Source organism: Diplotaxodon limnothrissa, linkage group LG6 (genome assembly GCF_057381915.1).
Source record: "Diplotaxodon limnothrissa isolate DT_005_m linkage group LG6, D_limnothrissa_male_GT1.1, whole genome shotgun sequence".
NCBI classification, from domain to species: domain Eukaryota; kingdom Metazoa; phylum Chordata; class Actinopteri; order Cichliformes; family Cichlidae; genus Diplotaxodon; species Diplotaxodon limnothrissa.
The window spans coordinates 1,885,613-1,905,725 of NC_140601.1; the positions used below are offsets into that span (position 1 = coordinate 1,885,613).

Sequence of the window (20,113 nt, forward strand, 5' to 3'; positions counted from 1 at the left end):
TGGAGAGAGCGAGAGACAGTTTGGAGAGAGTTAGAGACAGTTTGGAGAGAGTTGGAGACAGTTTGGAGAGAGTTAGAGACAGTTTGAAGAGAGTTGGAGACAGTTTGGAGAGAGCGAGAGACAGTTTGGAGAGAGTTAGAGACAGTTTGGAGAGAGCGAGAGACAGTTTGGAGAGAGTTAGAGACAGTTTGGAGAGAGCGAGAGACAGTTTGGAGAGAGTTGGAGACAGTTTGGAGAGAGCGAGAGACAGTTTGGAGAGAGTTGGAGACAGTTTGGAGAGAGTTTGGAGGTTTAGGAGAGTGAGGAGAAAAAGACAGGAGAGAATGGAGCCAGCTACGAAGAGAAGGATGTCCTCCCCTGTGTGGGAACATTTTGAGCTCATATCTCCCAACAAGGTATGTAAATTTCCACAGAAGATGTATTTTCATAATACTGATGGTGCAATAAAACCTATGTTAAGCTGTCTGTACTTTTGTACAAGGTGAGGTGTTTGCTATGTGCCAGGGAGCTGGGATATAACAACAACACCTCATCCATGCTTAGGCACTACAGAGCTTCGCATGAGAATAAGGGGAACACCGATTGTGGAGCAAGACCAGGTGAGCCAACATGCTGTAATGTTACTAAATGATATAACAATATCATACAATGCAATAAGTGACGTGTGTGATATTTATATTTGTGCTTTGTTTTTATTGTCTTTCCTCAGCAGAGCAATCTCAAATAGATGAAGACCTGGTTAGCATGGTGATTGAGGACTCCCAGCCATTTAGCATTGTGGAGGACAGCGGATTTAAAAGATTTGTTAAATCATTAAATCCTAGTTATGTTCTCCCCACTAAAAAGGTCATAAAAGCAGTGAACATTTAGTTTCTACAGAGTAAAATGTGAACAGGCAGGACTGAGGCTCAAAGCCTCAGTGTGTAGCTACACTACACACTGCTTCACAGCCACGTCGTACTTGTGAACAAAATGTTTTTACTTTCCTTTAGGCCCTGAAAGTCATGGTGGAGGCCAGGTACCAGGAGATGAAGGAGAAAGCTAAGGCCAGCATTGAGAAGGCAGCAGCTGTGAGTCTGACATCAGATATGTGGACCTCCATCAACACAGAGGCCTATCTTGCAGTCACCTGCCATTTTGTTGATGAGTCCAGCACATTAAACACCGTTGTTTTGGGAGTGCAATATTTTCCTAATGCACACACTGCAGAAAACATTGCACAAGTGAAAGGCTCACTCATGGCAGAATGGGCAATTACTGACAAAGTCACATGCCTAGTAACAGATGGGGCTGCCAATATGGGGGCTTGTGCAAGGGAGCTAAGACTTAAACATGCCATATGCATAGCTCACACCCTGAACTTAGTGGTGAAGAAGGCCCTTGACCAGACCCCTGAGCTCTCTGACATCCGAGCCAAGTCCAGGAAGATCGTGGGATATTTCAGGAGCAGTACCTCTGCAAAGGTAAGTTCTTAAGTGGCTTAATTACAGTTTCTTTAATTCTACTTATGTGTATAGTTCTGCTCCCTTGACAATCTAATGTATGCTTTTTCAAATTGTATTTTGTAAGGAGAGGCTTTCAGTCGTGCAGGAACAACTAAGGAAGCCTCAACACAAACTACTACAGGAGGTGGAAACCCGCTGGAACAGCACTTACAATATGCTGGAAAGACTTTTCGAGCAAAGGGAGCCAGTGGGTGCTGCTTTGGCAAGTCTCACAACAGACATCCCACCTCTGTCATCTGAGGAATTTGGTATAATTTCAGAGTGTCTGGTTGTCCTAGCACCATTTAACGATGCAACCACTGAGCTCTCTCAGGAAAAAAGGGTGTCTGGGTCAAAGGTCATACCTTTGCTCACTATGCTGAATCATTGCCTCAATGAACAAATGGTAGAACCACCATCCATTGGATCTTCTCTGGCTCAGAAGCTGAGGATGCTATTGAGAGAGAAGCTAGATAAAATACAGACCATGAGCATTATGTTCCTTGCGACACTGCTGGACCCAAGGTTCAGAAAACTCAGGTTTCTCAGCCCTGCAAGAGCTAGCGAAGCAGAAAAAAGACTGAAAGCAGAATGTGCTTCCGTAATGAGGGCCTCCACCACCTCTTCCTCCGCACCACCACCACCACAGCCATCAACGTCACAATCTGTTGAGGCTGTTTCCCACGGTACCATTGTTATTGCATTGTAGTTGCATTTATATAAACTGAATGTTGGGTTTTCCACTGTATCTATTATTGTATGATCTACTGTACAATATAAAGCGCCTTGAGGCGACTGTTGTTGTTATTTGGCGCTATAGAAATAACATTGAATTGGAAATTGAATTGGTAGTATCTCATAAGACTCTCCTTTTTGTTTAGGTAACAACCTGTGGCGTCGCCTGGATGAGAGTGTCAGGCAGACACAGACACAAAATGTGACAGCAGACGCAAATATTGAGGTCCAACGGTACATGATGGAGCCAAATATTGGAAGGCTGGAGGACCCCTCTTAAATACTGGGAGAGACAGAAATATGTCTACCCTCACTTATATAAGTTAGCACTGACATACCTGTGTACCCCTGCCTCATCTGTGCCCTGTGAGCGAGTGTTTTCAAAGGCAGGGGAAATATTGTCCAAAAAAAGAAATCGCCTACGACCTGCCACAGTGGAGAAACTGTTGTTTTTAAATAAAAACCAATGATGTGTCCCCTAAACACTAATCACTGTCCTTGCCTCAATGTTACAAAAGCACAACCACTGTCCACACCTCACCTCACAGTAAATGATCATTTCCATCTTAGGCATTTCCAAATGATCATTTTCCATACTGCCATGACTACAATATACATGTTTTACACACTCCTTTTGTTGTTGACATTTACAGGCTGTGTGCAAAATGCCACACTCTTCAAATTCATGCCAACTAATATTTTTACGTCCAGTAGGTGTCCTACTAGAGCAAATGAAGCTTCAAGAAGCTTCGCGTTGGGGTGAACCAATTGGATGAAAAGCTTCAGTGCTTCATGGGGCTTCATCTGCCCATCACTACAATTTTGAGACTGCTGCATCCCTCTGCAAGATATCTCACTATTTTTTACTTTTCTGAGCCTGTCAAGTCCTTCTTTTGACCCATTTTGCCAAAGGAAAGGACGTTGCCTAATAATTCTGCACACCTGATATAGGGTGTTGATGTCATTAGACCACACCCCTTCTCATTACAGAGATGCACATCACCTAATATGCTTAATTGGTAGTAGGCTTTCAAGCCTATACAGCTTGGAGTAAGACAACATGCATGAAGAGGATGATGTGGACAAAATACTCATTTGCCTGATAATTCTGCACTCCCTGTATGTGATCCATCAAACCCAGAACCTTTAACACCGAATCACATACTAACCATGAAGTCCACAATCATCTCTCCACCTCCAGGAATGTTTGTGAAAGAAGATCTTTATCTCGTAAGAGGTGGCGTCGTGTTCACCTACTTGCCAACACTTTCTGGACGAGGTGGAAAAAGGAGTATTTGTTAAATCTTCAAGGCAGACAGAAGTGGACCAAAGAGCACAGAAATGCTAAGATCAATGATGTTGTCCTCCTGAAGGATGAGATAACTCTTCGCAACCAGTGGAAGTTGGCAAGGATCATTGAAGTGTACCCTGGAAAGGATGGAAGAGTAAGGAAGGTGAAATTGCTGCTGAGTGATCCAACCCTGGATAGAGCAGGGAAACGTACGTCCAAACCTGTGCACCTGGAAAGACCCATTCAAAAAGACAGTCATTCTGATTGAAGCCGAAGAAGATTCTCCACCGCACTCTGCTTAAAAGATAAGTCATAATAGTTCATTCAAAAGCAGTTCATTAGTTCATAGGCAATACTTTATTTTTCAAAATCACAAGTGATTGGTGGGAGTGTAACGGTGTTTTGCATTTTGTTTGTTGAGCTGTATGTCCAGAGTTTGCTCTTTTCCACCCTCTGGTGGTGAAGTATAGAGGGTCCAGTTGTTTGCAGTTTGGGTCTCCACCCTGTCACTTTATGGTAGTGCACATGGTGTCTGCATGCTGCTCCACACATGGAGAAAATATTGTTCAAAGAGAAGAGATAAGTGAGAAAGAAGGCCATAAAGGACTATTTAGCCCCTCCTGGATGACAGCTCACGAGGTTTGTGTATTTTAAATGTTTTATTTTCTGTATTTAAGGACTTTTGATTGATTGATACTAAGTACAAGAGCGCATTTTGATGTGATGTTTTTCTTTTATTGTTTTGTCCATGAGCAGTTCTCACGGGTTGTCAAGACCAGAATAAACCCTGTTTTATAACTCTACATTGTGCCTACGTCAATCCTTGAGGGTGCTACAAATCTAAATGTTAAATCTAAATGTTACAGGAAATTATATATTTAGCTAACATGCAAATTTATTGTACGGCTCAACAGAAATACCAAAATAAAAGCTTTACGAAAACCTCCTGTGCAAAAGTGTGCCGGTAGTGGTCACATTGTGTCTGCTCTCCAATGATCGTCACTTCTCACCGCCATGAGCTGCTTCACTTCTTGCCTACGAGCATGTCCAGCGATTTGGCTGGACATGTGCTGCAGCGATTGTGAAGTCGAGACTGCAGCTGCCGAGAGTCCACTACTGCTGAACCTTTGGATGGCCGACAAAATGGATCTTCCGATGTTTTCAGCTAAGTCGCTGGAGGTGCTGGTAACTCACAGTTTTAAATGTAACCTAAGACCAACTCTTTCCTGGAAAATTTTGAAGTTGTTTGGGGTGAACCGCCTTGAAACTGTACCCTAATGTGTAAAACATGACATTTCCTGTTCACACTACATACTGCTGTGACCACAGTCAAATATGGCAGTTTCTAATGTGTTCAAATGTGTGTGGTCCAGATTGGACAATCTATGTGTAAATGAGAGAAAATAAAATATTAATGGCCCAGGCAGACTGGCCAAATATGAAGCGGATCCAATAATATCCCTTGCATGTCCCCATATCACCAAGCATACTGTGGCCGATCTGTGCCAAACATCTCCTATGCCCACCCGGTGGTGATGGAGAATAACACCTGACCAAATGTAACACTGATGTATATCATGTGTGGAACCACAAGTAAAAATTTCATCTAGATTGGATGATGATTATAATCTAGTGCACATTTCCTGTTCCCACTAGGCACTAGACACCAACTGTTGCATTTCTGCCTTCACACTGTGAGTCCTCTGGGCTTATAAACGCAGCAGATACAATAAGGCCTTTGCATGTGTGCACGGGCCCTGATAAAAGGAATAGATACAATAGGGCCTTTGCACATTTTCTGCCCTAATAATAATAATGATAACAGTGTGTGAATGTGAGAGTGAATGAATAGTGGAATTGTAAAGCACTCTGAGGGCCTCGAAAAGCGCTATATAAATGCAATCCATTATTATTATTATTATTATTATTATTAATAATAATAATAATAATAATAATAATAATAATGAACAGAGCAATTACAAAAGGCCCAGTGACAAACAATGAGTCACAAAAAATAAAACAATAAGCTTTAAGAGAAGACCATATGTAGGACCTTTATGTAAGACTGCTTTCTTCCATTTGCGCAACATCTCTAAAGTTAGAAATATCCTGTCTCAGAGTGACGCTGAAAAACTAGTTCATGCATTTATTACTTCCAGGCTGGACGACTGTAATTCATTATTATCAGGAAGTCCTAAAAACTCCCTGAAAAGCCTTCAGCTGATCCAAAATGCTGCAGCAAGAGTCCTGACAGGGACTAGAAAGAGAGAGCATATTTCTCCTGTTTTGGCTTCCTGTTAAATCCAGAATTCAAAATCCTGCTCCTCACATACAAGGTCTTAAATAATCAGGCCCCATCTTATCTTAATGACCTTGTAGTACCATGTCACCCTATTAGAGCACTTCGCTCTCGCTCTGCAGGCCTACTTGTTGTTCCTAGAGTATTTAAAAGTAGAATGGGAGGCAGAGCCTTCAGTTTTCAGGCCCCTCTTCTGTGGAACCAGCTTCCAGTTTGGATTCAGGAGACAGACACTATCTCTACTTTCAAGATTAGGCTTCAAACTTTCCTTTTTGCTAAAGCATATAGTTAGGGCTGGACCAGGTGACCCTGAATCCTCCCTTAGTTATGCTGCAATAGACGTAGGCTGCCGGGGATTCCCATGATGCATTGAGTTTTTCTTCTCACAATGTGTGAGTGAGAAATGTGTGAGATCGCACTTAATCATACTGTGTTGAACAGCATGTCTTTATCCTGTCTTCCTTCTCTCACCCCAACCGGTCGCAGCAGATGGCTCCGCCCCTCCCTGAGCCTGGTTCTGTCGGAGGTTTCTTCTTCTTAAAAAGGGTTTTTTCCTTCCCACTGTCGCCAAAGTGCTTGCTCATAGGGGGTCATATGATCATTGTTTTTTCTCTGTATGTATTATTGTAGGGTCGACCTTACAACATAAAGCGCATTGAGGCGACTGTTGTTGTGATTTGGCGCTGTGTAAATAAAATTGGATTGAATTGAATTGAAGACCTCACAAGCAACTACAAAAAGGAAGTCATCAGTCACCTGCAACAACTTGAAAAGGAAAACATCATTGACCTTCCTACATACCACCGACTATACCCAGGGTATGCTATACCCTACATATATATAGACTTACAAGCCACATTGAAGGTCCCACTCAGACCCATTGTTAGCAGTATAAATTCAGCCACCTACAACATTTCCAAGCACCTCGCCACCATCCTGGCACCCCTTGTGGGGAACGCACCCCATCACATCAAAAACTCAACTGACTTCACCAACAAGGTCCAGAGACGTACACTGGATCCACATTAAACTATAGTGTCCTTTGATATGATCTCAGTCTTCACTAGAGATGGACCGATCCGATATTACGTATCGGTATCGGTCCGATACTGACCTAAATTACTGGATCGGATATCGGAGAAAAATAAAAAATGTAATCCGATCCATTAAATATCACGAAAGCACCTCACAAAACTTGCAACACCCAAAGTTTTAATTTGATGTAAAATGAATAGAAGTCCATTACTGTATATAGTAACTATTAAGTCTAATATATATACCCTAGTAAGCTATAGTACTTTTTCCTTTGGGAAGGTACCATCTGTGCAGTCTGCAATTTTGTTGAAGAAAGATGTTGAATCTATTTAATATTTCTTGAAAAATAATTGATTTCTGTGCATTTTTTTTCACACTGCATCAAATTAAGGTTGATTACGTCGATTAAGCATCATGAGGTGGAGCGTGAGGGGTGGTTCCCTATTTTTTATTTATTTATTTTTGTTGTTGCTGGGAGTTGGAACCCTATTAGTTAGGTTGCTTAATATTTATGCTAAGTACTCTTTAAAATACCAGAATAGGGAGGATGGTGTAGGTCTAAGTTTATTAGATTGATCAGTATTGCTGAACTATGAAATATTTTTTTTTGCATACAGGTATAACAGAATAGCTTTAGTGTAGTTGTTGTTTTAAACTTGAGTATGAACTTATACAAAATGCAGCAAGATATTAAACAGTTTTGTTGATTAAAAAACACTATCAGATTCATATCGGTATCGGCAGATATCCAAATTTATGATATCGGTATCGGTATCGGACATAAAAAAGTGGTATCGTGCCATCTCTAGTCTTCACTCTGCATACCTAAAATATAGGCAGTGGAGACTTTCAGAAAACAACTACAGCAAGCAACGACTACCCTTAGAAAACATATTTTAAATACTAGAGTAGGGTCTCTATAGACAAAAACATGGATGTGCCATGGGCTCCCCAGTGTCACTTATTGTAGGACAGCACCTAGCTGCTGGTACAGATGACACCTGGGTCATACATACCCAAATCAAATCAAATCACTTTTATTGTCACATCACATGTGCAGGTACATTGGTACAGCACATGTGAGTGAAATTCTTGTGTGCGAGCTTCACAAGCAACAGAGTTGTGCAAAATACAATAATGTAAACAAGCAAAATACAAGAATGGCTACATCTGAAACTAATAAATATATGTAGTATATGCAGAGCAGGCTGTACCTGCTGCGGAGACTCAGGTCGTTTGGAGTGGAGGGCCCACTCCTGAAGAAATTCTATGACTCTGTTGTGGCTTCTGCTATCTTTTATGGCGTGGTCTGCTGGGGCGGCAGCATCTCTGCTGGGGACAGGAAGAGACTGAACAGGGTGATCCGAAGGGCCAGCTCTGTTCTAGGATGCCCTCTGGACCCAGTGGAGGTGGTGAGTGACAGGAGAACGGCGGCTAAGCTGCCATCCCTGATGGACAACATCTCCCACCCCATGCAGCAGACTGTGACAGCACTGAGCAGCTCCTTCAGTGGGAGACTGCGGCACCCACGGTGTGGGACGGAGAGATTTCGCAGGTCTTTCCTCCCCACTGCTGTCAGACTCCATAATAAAGACTTTAACTGATCAAGCACACACATCCATACATATGCAATAACACTAAGTGCAATAATCCTTTCTGTCATCGTTGTATTTTTACTCAGTTGTATATAGTATTTGTATTTGTATTCTATTTTTATCTTATTGTATATTTATTTTATTTTATTCTACTGTATATAGTATTTTATTTTATTCTATTCTGTACAGTTGTGTACTGTATTTATTCTTATTGTATTCTAATTTTTGCCTCATAACTTTTGCACTGTCCACTTCCTGCTGTGACAAAACAAATTTCCCACGTGTGGGACTAATAAAGGTTATCTTATCTTATCTTACAATATATAATAGTATATGCATTTCTGGATGTGTATACTAAATATTTTTCTACGTGTGTGTGTGTGTGTGTGTGTGTGTGTGTGTGTGTGTGTGTGTGTGTGTACACATATTTTACAAATTAAATAGAGTAAACAATAAATAAAATATATAAAAATATACAGAGTTGAATATGTGCAAAACAGTGGCATTACTGTACAGTATGGAGTGCATAATGTTGAAGTTCCAGTAGTGAAGCTGAGGTGTCTATGACGTGTTCAGCAGTCTGATGGCCTGATGGAAGAAGCTGTCTCTCAGTCTGCTGGTACGGGACCGGATGCTGCAGAACCTCCTTCCTGATGGAAGCAGTCTGAACAGTTTATGGCTGGGGTGACTGGAGTCCTTGATGATCCTCCCCGCTTTCCTCAGGCAGCGCTTCCTGTAGATGTCTTGGAGGGAGGGAAGCTCACCTCCAATTATCCGTTCAGAGCACCGCACTACTCGCTGGAGAGCTTTGCAGTTGTAGGCGGTGCTGTTGCCATACCAGGTGGTGATGCATCCAGTGAGGATGCTCTCAATGGCACAGTGATAGAAGGTCCTGAGGATGCGGGGGCTCATGCCGAATCTTTTCAGTCTCCTGAGAAAGAAGAGGCGCTGCTGCGCCTTCTTCACTGTTTTGTTTGTGTGTACTGACCACGTAAGATCCTCAGCCAGATGTACACCAAGGAACCGGAAGCTGCTCACTCTCCACAGCAGCGCCGTTGATGGTGATGGGGGTGTGTACTTCTCTGCTCCTCCGGAAGTCCACTATCAACTCCTTTGTCTTTGCGACGTTGAGGGTGAGATGGTTGTCTTGACACCAGTGGGTCAGGGCGCTGACCTCCTCCCTGTAAGCCGTCTCATCACCGTTGGTGATAAGACCCACCACTGTAGTGTCGTCCGCAAACTTCACAATGATGTTGGAGCTGTTAGTGGCTGTGCAGTCGTAGGTGTAGAGTGACTACAGGAGAGGGCTCAGTACACACCCCTGTGGAGCACCAGTGTTCAGTGTGACGGGGGATGAGGTGATGCTGCCCAGTCTGACCACCTGGCGTCTGTCAGACAGGAAGCTAAGGATCCAGCTGCAGAGGGAGCTGCTCAGTCCTAGATCCTGCAGTTTCCTGTCCAGCTTCGAGGGAACGATGGTATTGAATGCTGAGCTGTAATCTACAAACAGCATCCTCACATACGTGTCTCTCTTCTCCAGGTGTGACAGGGCAGTGTGTAGTGTCAGGGCTATGGCATCATCAGTGGACCTGTTGTGGCGGTATGCGAACTGTACTACAAAGGAGAATACTTTGCCATTTTGGGACTGCACTATGTATAATGAGAAGAATGAAAACCTCAGTACTGAAGTTTACCAGGAGCCCCCACACACAGACCAGTACCTACTCTTTGACTCCCACCACCCTCTGAAAAACAAAGTTGGCATAATCAGGATCCTGCAACACCGGGGAGAAAACATTCCCCCTGAGCCAGAAGATAAAAAAAAAGGAAAACACACATGTAAAGAAAGCTCTTAAAATATGTGGTTAGCCCAATTGGGCTTTCATGAAATCAGAAAACTGTCTATCCCCCTCCCTTGCTTCTCACCAATTTGCTTACAGAGCAAATCGGTTCACAGAGGATGTCATCACCCTTCATAGAGCACTGAGCCATCTGGAGAACAGGAAGTGCTACGCGAGGATGCTTTTTGTGGACTGCTCAGTGTTCAACACCATAATCCCAGACATCCTCACCACCAAACTGGACCACCTTCAGATACACCCTGCAACCTGCTCCTGGATCAAAGATTTCCTCACATTTTGGCCTCGGTTTTTCCGACTTGGCTCCACCTCTCCTCTGCACTGTCACTCAGCACCAGCTCCACATAGAGTTGTGTTCTCAGCCCTCTACTGTATGCCCTGTTCACATATGACTGTATACCAACTGTGGTGTGGCTTGCGGTGCTGTGCTGTGCAAGGAAGGCAGACGCACCTGCACGGCATCCGCAATCATGCCCTGCCGACTTAAGTATTGTACTGGGTCCTGTGTTTGGGGTTTGGTTGCGTTGAGCTTGCAGCGGGAGAGCTGCAGCTCTGTGTGTGCTAATAAAGTATGCTGCAAAGCACGAACATGCACCCGGGTCTGCAGTGGGTTTCTTACACCAACCTACACAACCAATGTAATCTCAGGTATGCCAATGACACCACAGTGGTTATGCTCGTCTCTGATGGAGATGAAACGGGGAACAGGGAGAGAATTTGTCCCACTGGTGTTTAGAAAATAACCTGAAGTTGAACATCCTTAAAACAAAAACACTCTAAATAGACTTCAGGAGGCACAGACAGGTCCATGACCCTCTCATTATGAATGGAGAACGTGTGGAATCTCTCTCCACCTTCAGGTTTCTGGGCACCCACTTTTCGGCTGATCTCACCTGGACCCACAACACCAATGCTCTGGTAAAGAAGACCCAGCACTGGCTGCACGTTCAACTTGTCCATAGGAAGAATAACCTGGAGCAGAAACTACTGCCCAATGGTCGGCGCCTAAGGTCGGTCAAGTCCCACTACTTCCCCTGGGCCATTTGGAGTGTCAACCCAAACTATCCTCCCATACCCCAGCTCCACCCACCAATTGGTGCCATGGCCTTTATCACTCAGGCTATTCCGACCAAGTCTTTTCTTTGCACTACCTCCGACCACTTTGCAACTATTTTGTAGGGCGATCGTGGCTCAAGAGTTGGGAGTTCGCCTTGTAATCGGAAGGTTGCCGGTTCGAGCCCCGGCTTGGACAGTCTCGGTCGTTGTGTCCTTGGGCAAGACACTTCACCCGTTGCCTACTGGTGGTGGTCAGAGGGCCCGGTGGCGCCAGTGTCCGGCAGCCTCGCCTCTGTCAGTGCGCCCCAGGGTGGCTGTGGCTACAATGTAGCTGCCATCACCAGTGTGTGGATGGGTGGATGACTGGATATGTAAAGCGCTTTGGGGTCCTTAGGGACTAGTAAAGTGCTATATAAATACAGGCCATTTTCCAACGTGTGCCTTACTCTTATTTTGTATATGTCCCTCTTGATTGTTTACATTTCTCCTGTCCTATTGTTTGCTATTTATATTTTATTCTGGCACAGTTGGTGTGGAGCACTTACAATGTTGTTGTGCTTTGGGAGTATGGGCTGTCTGGCCCACTGTGCGGGCCATTCAATCCTTGCATTAGCTTAGCCACATAGCCGGCAATAATCGGACTCATTTCCGGTGGGTGATGGACTTTGTCAGGGTTGCCCTTTGTCACCGATTCTGTTTATAATTTTTACAGACAGAATTTCTAGGCGTAGCCAAGTAGCTGGAGGCTTTCACTTGGGTGGTCTCAGAATCTCATCTCTGCTTTTCGCAGATGATGTGGTCCTGTTGGCTTCATCGGGTGATGGCCTCCAGCTCGCTTTGGACCGGTTCACAGTTGAGTGTGAAGCAAGGCAAGGCAAGTTTATTTGTATAGCACAATTCAACAACAAGGTGATTCAAAGTGCTTTACAGAGTGGGTGGGAATGAGAATCAACACTCCCAATCAGAGGCCATGGTCCTCAGCTGGAAAAGGGTGGAGTGCCCACTCTGTGTCAGGGATTAATTCCTGCCCCAAGTGGAGGGGTTTAAGTATCTCAGGGTCTTGTTCACGGGTAATGGGAGAAGGGAGTAGTAGATTGACAGACAGATTGGTGCTGCAGCTGCATGGATGCGGACGATGTCATGTTGAAGAGAGAAAAAACTAAGTATTGAACACATCATCAATTTTCTAAGTAAATATATTTCTAAGGGTGTTACTGACATGAAATTCCCACCAGATGTCGGTAACAATCCATCCAATCCACACATACAAAGAAACCAAACCATAGATGTGCATAAATTAAGTTATATATAATAATAAAAAATATTGTGTATTGTCTAAAGACCTGAAATAAGGATATCACCTCAGGCTTTCAACTATGACAGAGAAGTTTTGCTGTGTTTTGTTTAAAAATTAATGAGAACTGAAACTGAAAGGAACTGTTGCATCCATAATTCAGTGACCACAAATCTTTCATAGCTGGTTGTTTTACTGTTCTGCATTTTACTGTCTTTGTTTGGCACCTAATGTTCATGTTTAGTTTAGCCTTTTGTGTAGAGACAAGTGTGAACGCTTGTCTGTCAAAAGCAAGATGACTTGTCCTATCCCGATTAATTCAGGTTACTAATTTGTCCTCACTTTAATCATATAGACAGAAAATACTGTAAAGAGTTTCTTGTTAAATGCAAATATTCTTAAATTATGTTTTTACATATGTTGCATAACTTTGTGGGAGAAGATGAAAATGAATATTTTCACATGCAAAATGTTCAGTTCATTTTTATGTCAAACATGTATAATCACCATCGTTACATAATATCATTCCACTCTTTTGTTTGAAAAGGACTAGGCAGAAGTATATACTTGACCCTACCTCAAATTTCACATCTCACTCATTTAGTTTTCTTATAATCTTTCATAAAATAAACAAACAAATAAAACAAAAGCAAAGCAAACAAAAAAAAACATCACACTATAGTTTCTTTCATATAAATAAAAGACAGAATATATAAATGACCAGATTCCCAATATGAAACAAACAAACCAAAACATCACTATGTAAGAATTTGCTCCAGGCCCAGGAACGGCCGTAGTGCCTGTACAACAGAAGGGCTAGACTCAGACAATTTTCACTGGGAGACAAAGTGCTTGTATTACTCACTTCTTCTAGCTGAAAGCTACTCGCCAAATGTCAAGGACCCTTTGTGGTCACACGGCAAGCGGCAGGTGTTGGCTATGAAGTGGTACAGTCGGACAGTCGGACACAAACATATCACATCAACCTTAAAGCATCAAGAAAGGCTGAAACTGCTTCTCTGGAGAGCCTGGTGAAGGAAAGAGATGATTTAGGGCCAGAGTTGCCAAATTGCACAATTCCTGCCTCCCTACAGCTGGTTTCACTGTCATCCTGTAGTGGAAGGACATTTTTCATTGTCTGAAATACAGCTGGTTAGAGTTGCAAATAAAGATCCTTTTTACTGTGCTGTAGTGTATTGTCCACCTGGCCTAAATAGCTCCTTTAACCTCCTAAGACCCTCCTAAGAACTCTTCCACGGCATGCATTTTTAATTTCTCTTTGATATTTGGGCTGATTGGCACCCGATGAATATAAAAACAAAGAATTGCCAGATTTTTTTTTAACCTGATTTTTGTTTCTAAGAAAAATGAGAGCCACATGTGAGGATATTTGTTTAAAATTTCGATAGAACAGTAGCAGTATAACGTCCTCGTAAGTGGATATCAGGCCCTTGTAGAGCAAAATTGAGTATTTTGGTCTAAATAACCCAAAATGTGATGTCCACATATGTGGACGGCAAGTCCTAGGAGGTTAAAGGAGTTCAGTTTTTTTATCCTCCACCTTGAAGCTGTCCAGACTGGTTATAGTCTGGGATTTTAATATACACATGATGATGACTCTGATCTTTTTGCCCGAGGTTTCTAAATAATTTTTAATAATTCCTGTCTTTCTATTTTTAAAACTGTATGTCCTGTCAAAACCAGACTAGTTCCTGTTTCAAAGTCATCCCCCTGGATAAATGACAGCATTTGCTGTTTAAAGCGTTGTCATAGATTTGAGCGATCATGAAGGAAAACTCATCTACATGTCCATCTCCTTCATTTAAAGGACTTTCGACACTTCAGTTCGAGATGCGAGGGCTGCCTATTTCTGCCTACTGGATAAATTCCAATCCGGCTTCTGTAGAGCTCACTCTACTGAAACTGCACTTCTGAGAGTCTCCAGTGACATTTTGATGAGACGTGATGCAGGAGAATGCTCTGTTTTGCTGATGCTGGACCTGACCTCTGCCTTTGACACTTACCTCCTATCAGGAACCTTGGTGTAACTTTTGACTCAGCTCTGCTGACATCCGTTGGACATCGTCATCATTGAAAGAGGAGCCACTGGCTCGTAGGTGTGCAGAGACTGCCGAGTCCTGGCCTGACAAGTTAGCTCTTCTGTGTTGTGCCATCTGCTTACCTAGAGATTCTTTGATTTCCCTTATGTATAAATCAGGGCAATCCTTCTGGCGCTTAACTGTGTACACTATATTATTGTGTTTGTGCCGAGGGACCCATTCCTTAGAGTAGACCAATTTTTGGCAGAGGGTGTTTTGGAGTTTAAAAGCCATGAAGATGCGGTGAGTAGAAAAAATGTGTCTCAACTGTTAAGATACTCCTGACACATACAGGGTCACTACAGGTTTTCACGTAGGCAGCGGTTGTCCTTCTCTCCTTGATTGGCTGGAGCTTTCTTTAGGAGCCTTCCCAGCTTTGACAAAAGTCCAGCTGGGATAACCACATTTACTCAGGGCCTTCTTGATGTTCTTCTGCCTCCCTGGCTGCTGTGTCTGTGGGGATGGTGTTTGCTCTGTGTTGTAGCGTCCTGATGACTTCTAGTTTGTACTCCAGTGGATGCTGAGAGTCAAACCTTGAGTACTGATCAGTATATGTTGGTTTATGGTACTCATCAACTTAAAATGTCAACTTTAAATGTCCCCAACACTGATGGAAATTTCATAGTCAAGGCTAACCTGTCATTTTTCATATCCTCCCTGGTGAACTTGATGTGCCGGTTCAGCAAGTTGATGTGATCAGTGAACTGTGGTACATCCTGAGATTAGATTTTCACTCAGGTGAAAATCTAATCTCAGGACATTACCAAGTCATTGGTTATAAAAGTCTCATATATTTTAACCACCAACAAACACAAATGTGAGAAAACTGTGAAACATGATGAATTTAGTTAGACTGCAACCGCAACAAAAAAACTTTGTCAATGTCAACTTAGGAAAAGAATAAAAGCTAAAATACAGCGGTTTGCACTAAGTGTCTGTATTGTAAGTATTATTAAAGACACTTCAAAGGACATTTTAGAAAATATTACATAATTCGATTAAATATTTCACAGTGTTTATTTTTTTAGACCCATGGAATGATGCATAGTCTCTCAGATGGTTTAGTGTTTTCTGTCATGCAACAGTGGCTCATAATTTGTTGGGTGTAGTAAAGAGCCGTTACAGATAAAGATCTAAAATGACAGTTTTCAGCTGCTCTAAGACGTTAATGCCTCTAGGTGTCAGTGTTGCTCCACATATTCCTCTCATGCGCCGCATTCAACTTCTAAGACACGATTAAACACAGTTACTTTTCACAGTGAACATGGTCTAGTTATAACAGTATTGAAAATGTGTGAAGTTAAAATGTTATAGGTAGTTAAATGTTAATGTTTCAGTGAAATAACTAGAAAATGTCAAAATAACAAAGTGGATAAAATACTTTGCCAGAACATTAAAAGCTTAAAGGATGCCTGTGATTTAATAGCAAAGGCTGGTATCTTTATATAGTATAATAATAAAGAAACAAAAGAAAACAATAAGTGGCCATGATATCTTGGTTAATTGGAAAACTGCACCCTCATGATTTCAATTCAATTTCAATTCAATTCATTTTATTTATACAGCACAAAATCACAACATTAGTCGCCTTTATATTGTAAGGTAGACCCTACAATGATATATACAGAGAAAAACCCACCAATCATATGACCCCCTATGAGCAGCACTTTCAAACAATGGGAAGGAAAAACTCCCTTTTAACAGGAAGAAACTACCGGCAGAACCAGGCTTGCCAACCAGGCCAAAACCAGGTTAACTGCCACGACTGGTTTTGGTGAGCTAAGGAAGACAGGATAAAAGACATGCTGTGGAAGATTTTAATTATAATCTGGCTCTCACTGATCATGCACCTGTGTCTGTAAATCTGGACAAAGTGCCTACTGTGATGCCTTTGACTAATAATAGAGTTGAAGGGAAAATACACTGGGCTACCCTGACTGAGGAGGATCTTATGGTATACTTTGATCAGTCTGATGTTCTGCTGAGTAAGATTGAGCTACCAAAAGATGCATCTGCATGTTATGATGTTACCTGTACAAACGCTCAACATGTGGCTGAGTTGTGTTCTTTATATGAGAATATTGTAGAGTCCCTACTTGTGTCGAGCAGTTCATAGCCTAAGATGTATAAAGGTAAACCAGGCTGGAAGTTATATGCTGAGGAGCTTCATGCTGGGGCCTGAGGCTTGGGTGGAGTCTGGGCAGCAATTTTCTGGCCATTTTTTGACTATATGAAACACACAAATCCTAAATTTAAGTATGATTTACGTTTTATTAAAAGGAATGAAGCTACAGTAAGGGCCAATTGGGGATCAATATGGTAAATTATTTCTGGAAAGAAATCAAAAGAATGAATAGTGTTACGACATCTTTAGCAGCTAATATTGATGGTTTTAGTGGCTCTGAGGAAACGACTCGAATGTGGCAGAAACTCTTCAAATAAGCCATTCCTCTGCAGATGATCTGTTAGCTGTTTGACAACTACTCTTTCAAGGATGTTTGATATAAAGGAAGGTTGGAGATTGGCCTATAATTAGCTAAGACTGCTGGGTCTAGAGATGCTTTTTGAGTAAAGGTTTAACTACAGCCAGCTTGAAGGCCTGTGGTACATAGCCGATCATTAGAGATAGGTTGATCATATTTAAGATTGAAGCATTAATTAATGGCAGGACTTCTTTGAGCAGTTTTGTAGGAATGGGGTCTAAAAGACACGTTGATGGTTTGGAGGAAGTAATTATTGAAGTTAACTCAGAAAGATCAATTAGAGAAAAAGAGTCTAACTTAACATCAATGGTACTAAGAGTAGCTGTAGATAATATTACATCTGTGGGATGATTATTGGTCATTTTTTCTCTAATGATAAAAATTTTATTTGTGAAGAAGTTCATGAAGTCATTACTAGTTAACGTTAAAGGGATGGTTGGCTCAACAGAGCTCTGACTGTTTGTCAGCCTGGCTACAGAGCTGAAGAGAAACATCTCGAGCTAACTGTTTATAAATAAAATGTAATTAAACTTAGCTTGTAGCCTGTTAGTAACAACTAAAGTACAGTGGGGCAAAAAAGTATTTAGTCAGCCACCGATTGTGCAAGTTCCCCCACTTAAAATGATGACAGAGGTCAGTAATTTGCACCAGAGGTACACTTCAACTGTGAGAGACAGAATGTGGAAAAAAAATCCATGAATCCACATGGTAGGATTTGTAAAGAATTTATTCGTAAATCAGGGTGGAAAATAAGTATTTGGTCACCTCAAACAAGGAAAATCTCTGGCTCTCACAGACCTGTAACGTCTTCTGTAAGAAGCTTTTCTGTCCCCCACTCGTTACCTGTATGAATGGCACCTGTTTGAACTCATCACCTGTATAAAAGACACCTGTCCACAGCCTCAAACAGTCAGACTCCAAACTCCGCCATGGCCAAGACCAAAGAGCTTTCGAAGGACACCAGGAAAAGTATTGTAGACCTGCACCAGACTGGGAAGAGTGAATCTACAATAGGCAAGCAGCTTGGTGTGAAAAAATCAACTGTGGGAGCAATCATCAGAAAATGGAAGACATACAAGACCACTGATAATCTCCCTCGATCTGGGGCTCCACGCAAGATCTCATCCCGTGGGGTCAAAATGATCATGAGAACGGTGAGCAAAGATCCCAGAACCACACGGGGGGACCTGGTGAATGACCTGCAGAGAGCTGGGACCAAAGTAACAAAGGTCACCATCAGTAACACACTACAACGGCAGGGAATCAAATCCTGCAGTGCCAGACGTGTTCCGCTGCTGAAGCCAGTGCATGTCCAGGCCCGTCTGAAGTTTGCCAGAGAGCACATGGATGATACAGCAGAGGATTGGGAGAATGTCATGTGGTCAGATGAAACCAAAGTAGAACTTTTTGGTATAAACTCAACTCGTCGTGTTTGGAGGAAGAAGAATACTGAGTTGCATCCCAAGAACACCATACCTACTGTGAAGCATGGGGGTGGAAACATCATGCTATGGGGCTGTTTTTCTGCCAAGGGGACAGGACGACTGATCCGTGTTAAGGACAGAATGAATGGGGCCATGTATCGAGAGATTTTGAGCCAAAACCTCCTTCCATCAGTGAGAACTTTGAAGATGAAACGAGGCTGGGTCTTCCAACATGACAATGATCCAAAACACACCGCCCGGGCAACAAAGGAGTGGCTCCGTAAGAAGCATTTGAAAGTCCTGGAGTGGCCTAGCCAGTCTCCAGACCTCAACCCCATAGAAAATCTGTGGCGGGAGTTGAAAGTCCGTGTTGCTCGGCGACAGCCCCAAAACATCACTGCTCTCGAGAAGATCTGCATGGAGGAATGGGCCAAAATACCAGCTACTGTGTGTGCAAACCTGGTAAAGACCTATAGTAAACGTTTGACCTCTGTTATTGCCAACAAAGGTTATGTTACAAAGTATTGAGTTGTATTTTTGTTATTGACCAAATACTTATTTTCCACCCTGATTTACGAATAAATTCTTTACAAATCCTACCATGTGGATTCATGGATTTTTTTTTCACATTCTGTCTCTCACAGTTGAAGTGTACCTCTGGTGCAAATTACTGACCTCTGTCATCATTTTAGGTGGGGGAACTTGCACAATCGGTGGCTGACTAAATACTTTTTTGCCCCACTGTATCTCCTTTCAACAAAGGGTCGACATGGGACAATTTCTAGAATATCACAAGTTAAAGGTCCTGCTATAAATTTTATCCGACTTAAGGAAATAAGTTTTAAGCTGATCAGGATCTGCAGATTTATTTGGAAGTAACCGTTTTAAAGACCTGAAGACCTCCATTACATTAGGAGGAGAAAGGTTAACAGATGTAATGTAAAGAGAGACCATTATACTTCATTAAGCTGTGTGACTCAGAAGAAACAAGATGTTCATTAAAAACAGCTAACAAACAGCTTCTTCCCTGGGATGGTGTTAACTAACACTACCCCCCCACCCCTACCCACCCACCAATTTCTAAACCTCATAACTCAGGGCAACTCACACATGGAGTCCAACTGTGCATTTTACTCCATGCACAGTTGGTACAGAGCACCTACAGGTCCGTTGTAAATGTACAGTGACAATAAAGGAGGGAAGTGTCATGGACCCTCAGTCCTCCCTGGCTGATTCCTCTGGATTTGTGTTCTGCCTTGGTCTCTGTCTCACTATCCACCTATTACAGATGATCTGGCTGCTATTCCCTGCTGGATCGTTGAACTGCACAGTAAGTTAAACACTGGCTCTTTTTGTTCTGTGTTTGCACTGCCTTTGATGCCCCTGGAAATTTACTGGGTGTTTGTTCGACGCACACACACACACACACTTGCCTGGTGTGTGGTACGCCAAAACCTAT

At 42.5% G+C, this 20,113-nt stretch overlaps 1 protein-coding gene across 1 annotated transcript; it reads left to right on the forward strand.

The window, feature by feature from the left end:
• The first annotated feature begins 323 nt into the window (after nucleotides 1–323).
• Nucleotides 324–11,477, forward strand: LOC146629888 (E3 SUMO-protein ligase ZBED1-like). Its single transcript, XM_085355380.1, has 7 exons — nucleotides 324–395; nucleotides 482–614; nucleotides 710–846; nucleotides 993–1,463; nucleotides 1,570–2,170; nucleotides 2,366–2,453; nucleotides 11,159–11,477. Exons 1-7 carry the CDS (start codon nucleotides 324–326, stop codon nucleotides 11,475–11,477), a joined length of 1,821 nt encoding a protein of 606 aa, XP_085211506.1.
• The last annotated feature ends 8,636 nt before the right edge of the window (nucleotides 11,478–20,113 follow it).

Bases quoted from the DNA above. Each gene is read 5' to 3' on its own strand.
- LOC146629888 (XM_085355380.1), top strand. From the start codon at position 324: ATGGAGCCAGCTACGAAGAGAAGGATGTCCTCCCCTGTGTGGGAACAT. The intron at 396-481 runs GTATGTAAATTT...CTTTTGTACAAG, and splicing joins AGCTCATATCTCCCAACAAG to GTGAGGTGTTTGCTATGTGC. The intron at 1,464-1,569 runs GTAAGTTCTTAA...GTATTTTGTAAG, and splicing joins GGAGCAGTACCTCTGCAAAG to GAGAGGCTTTCAGTCGTGCA.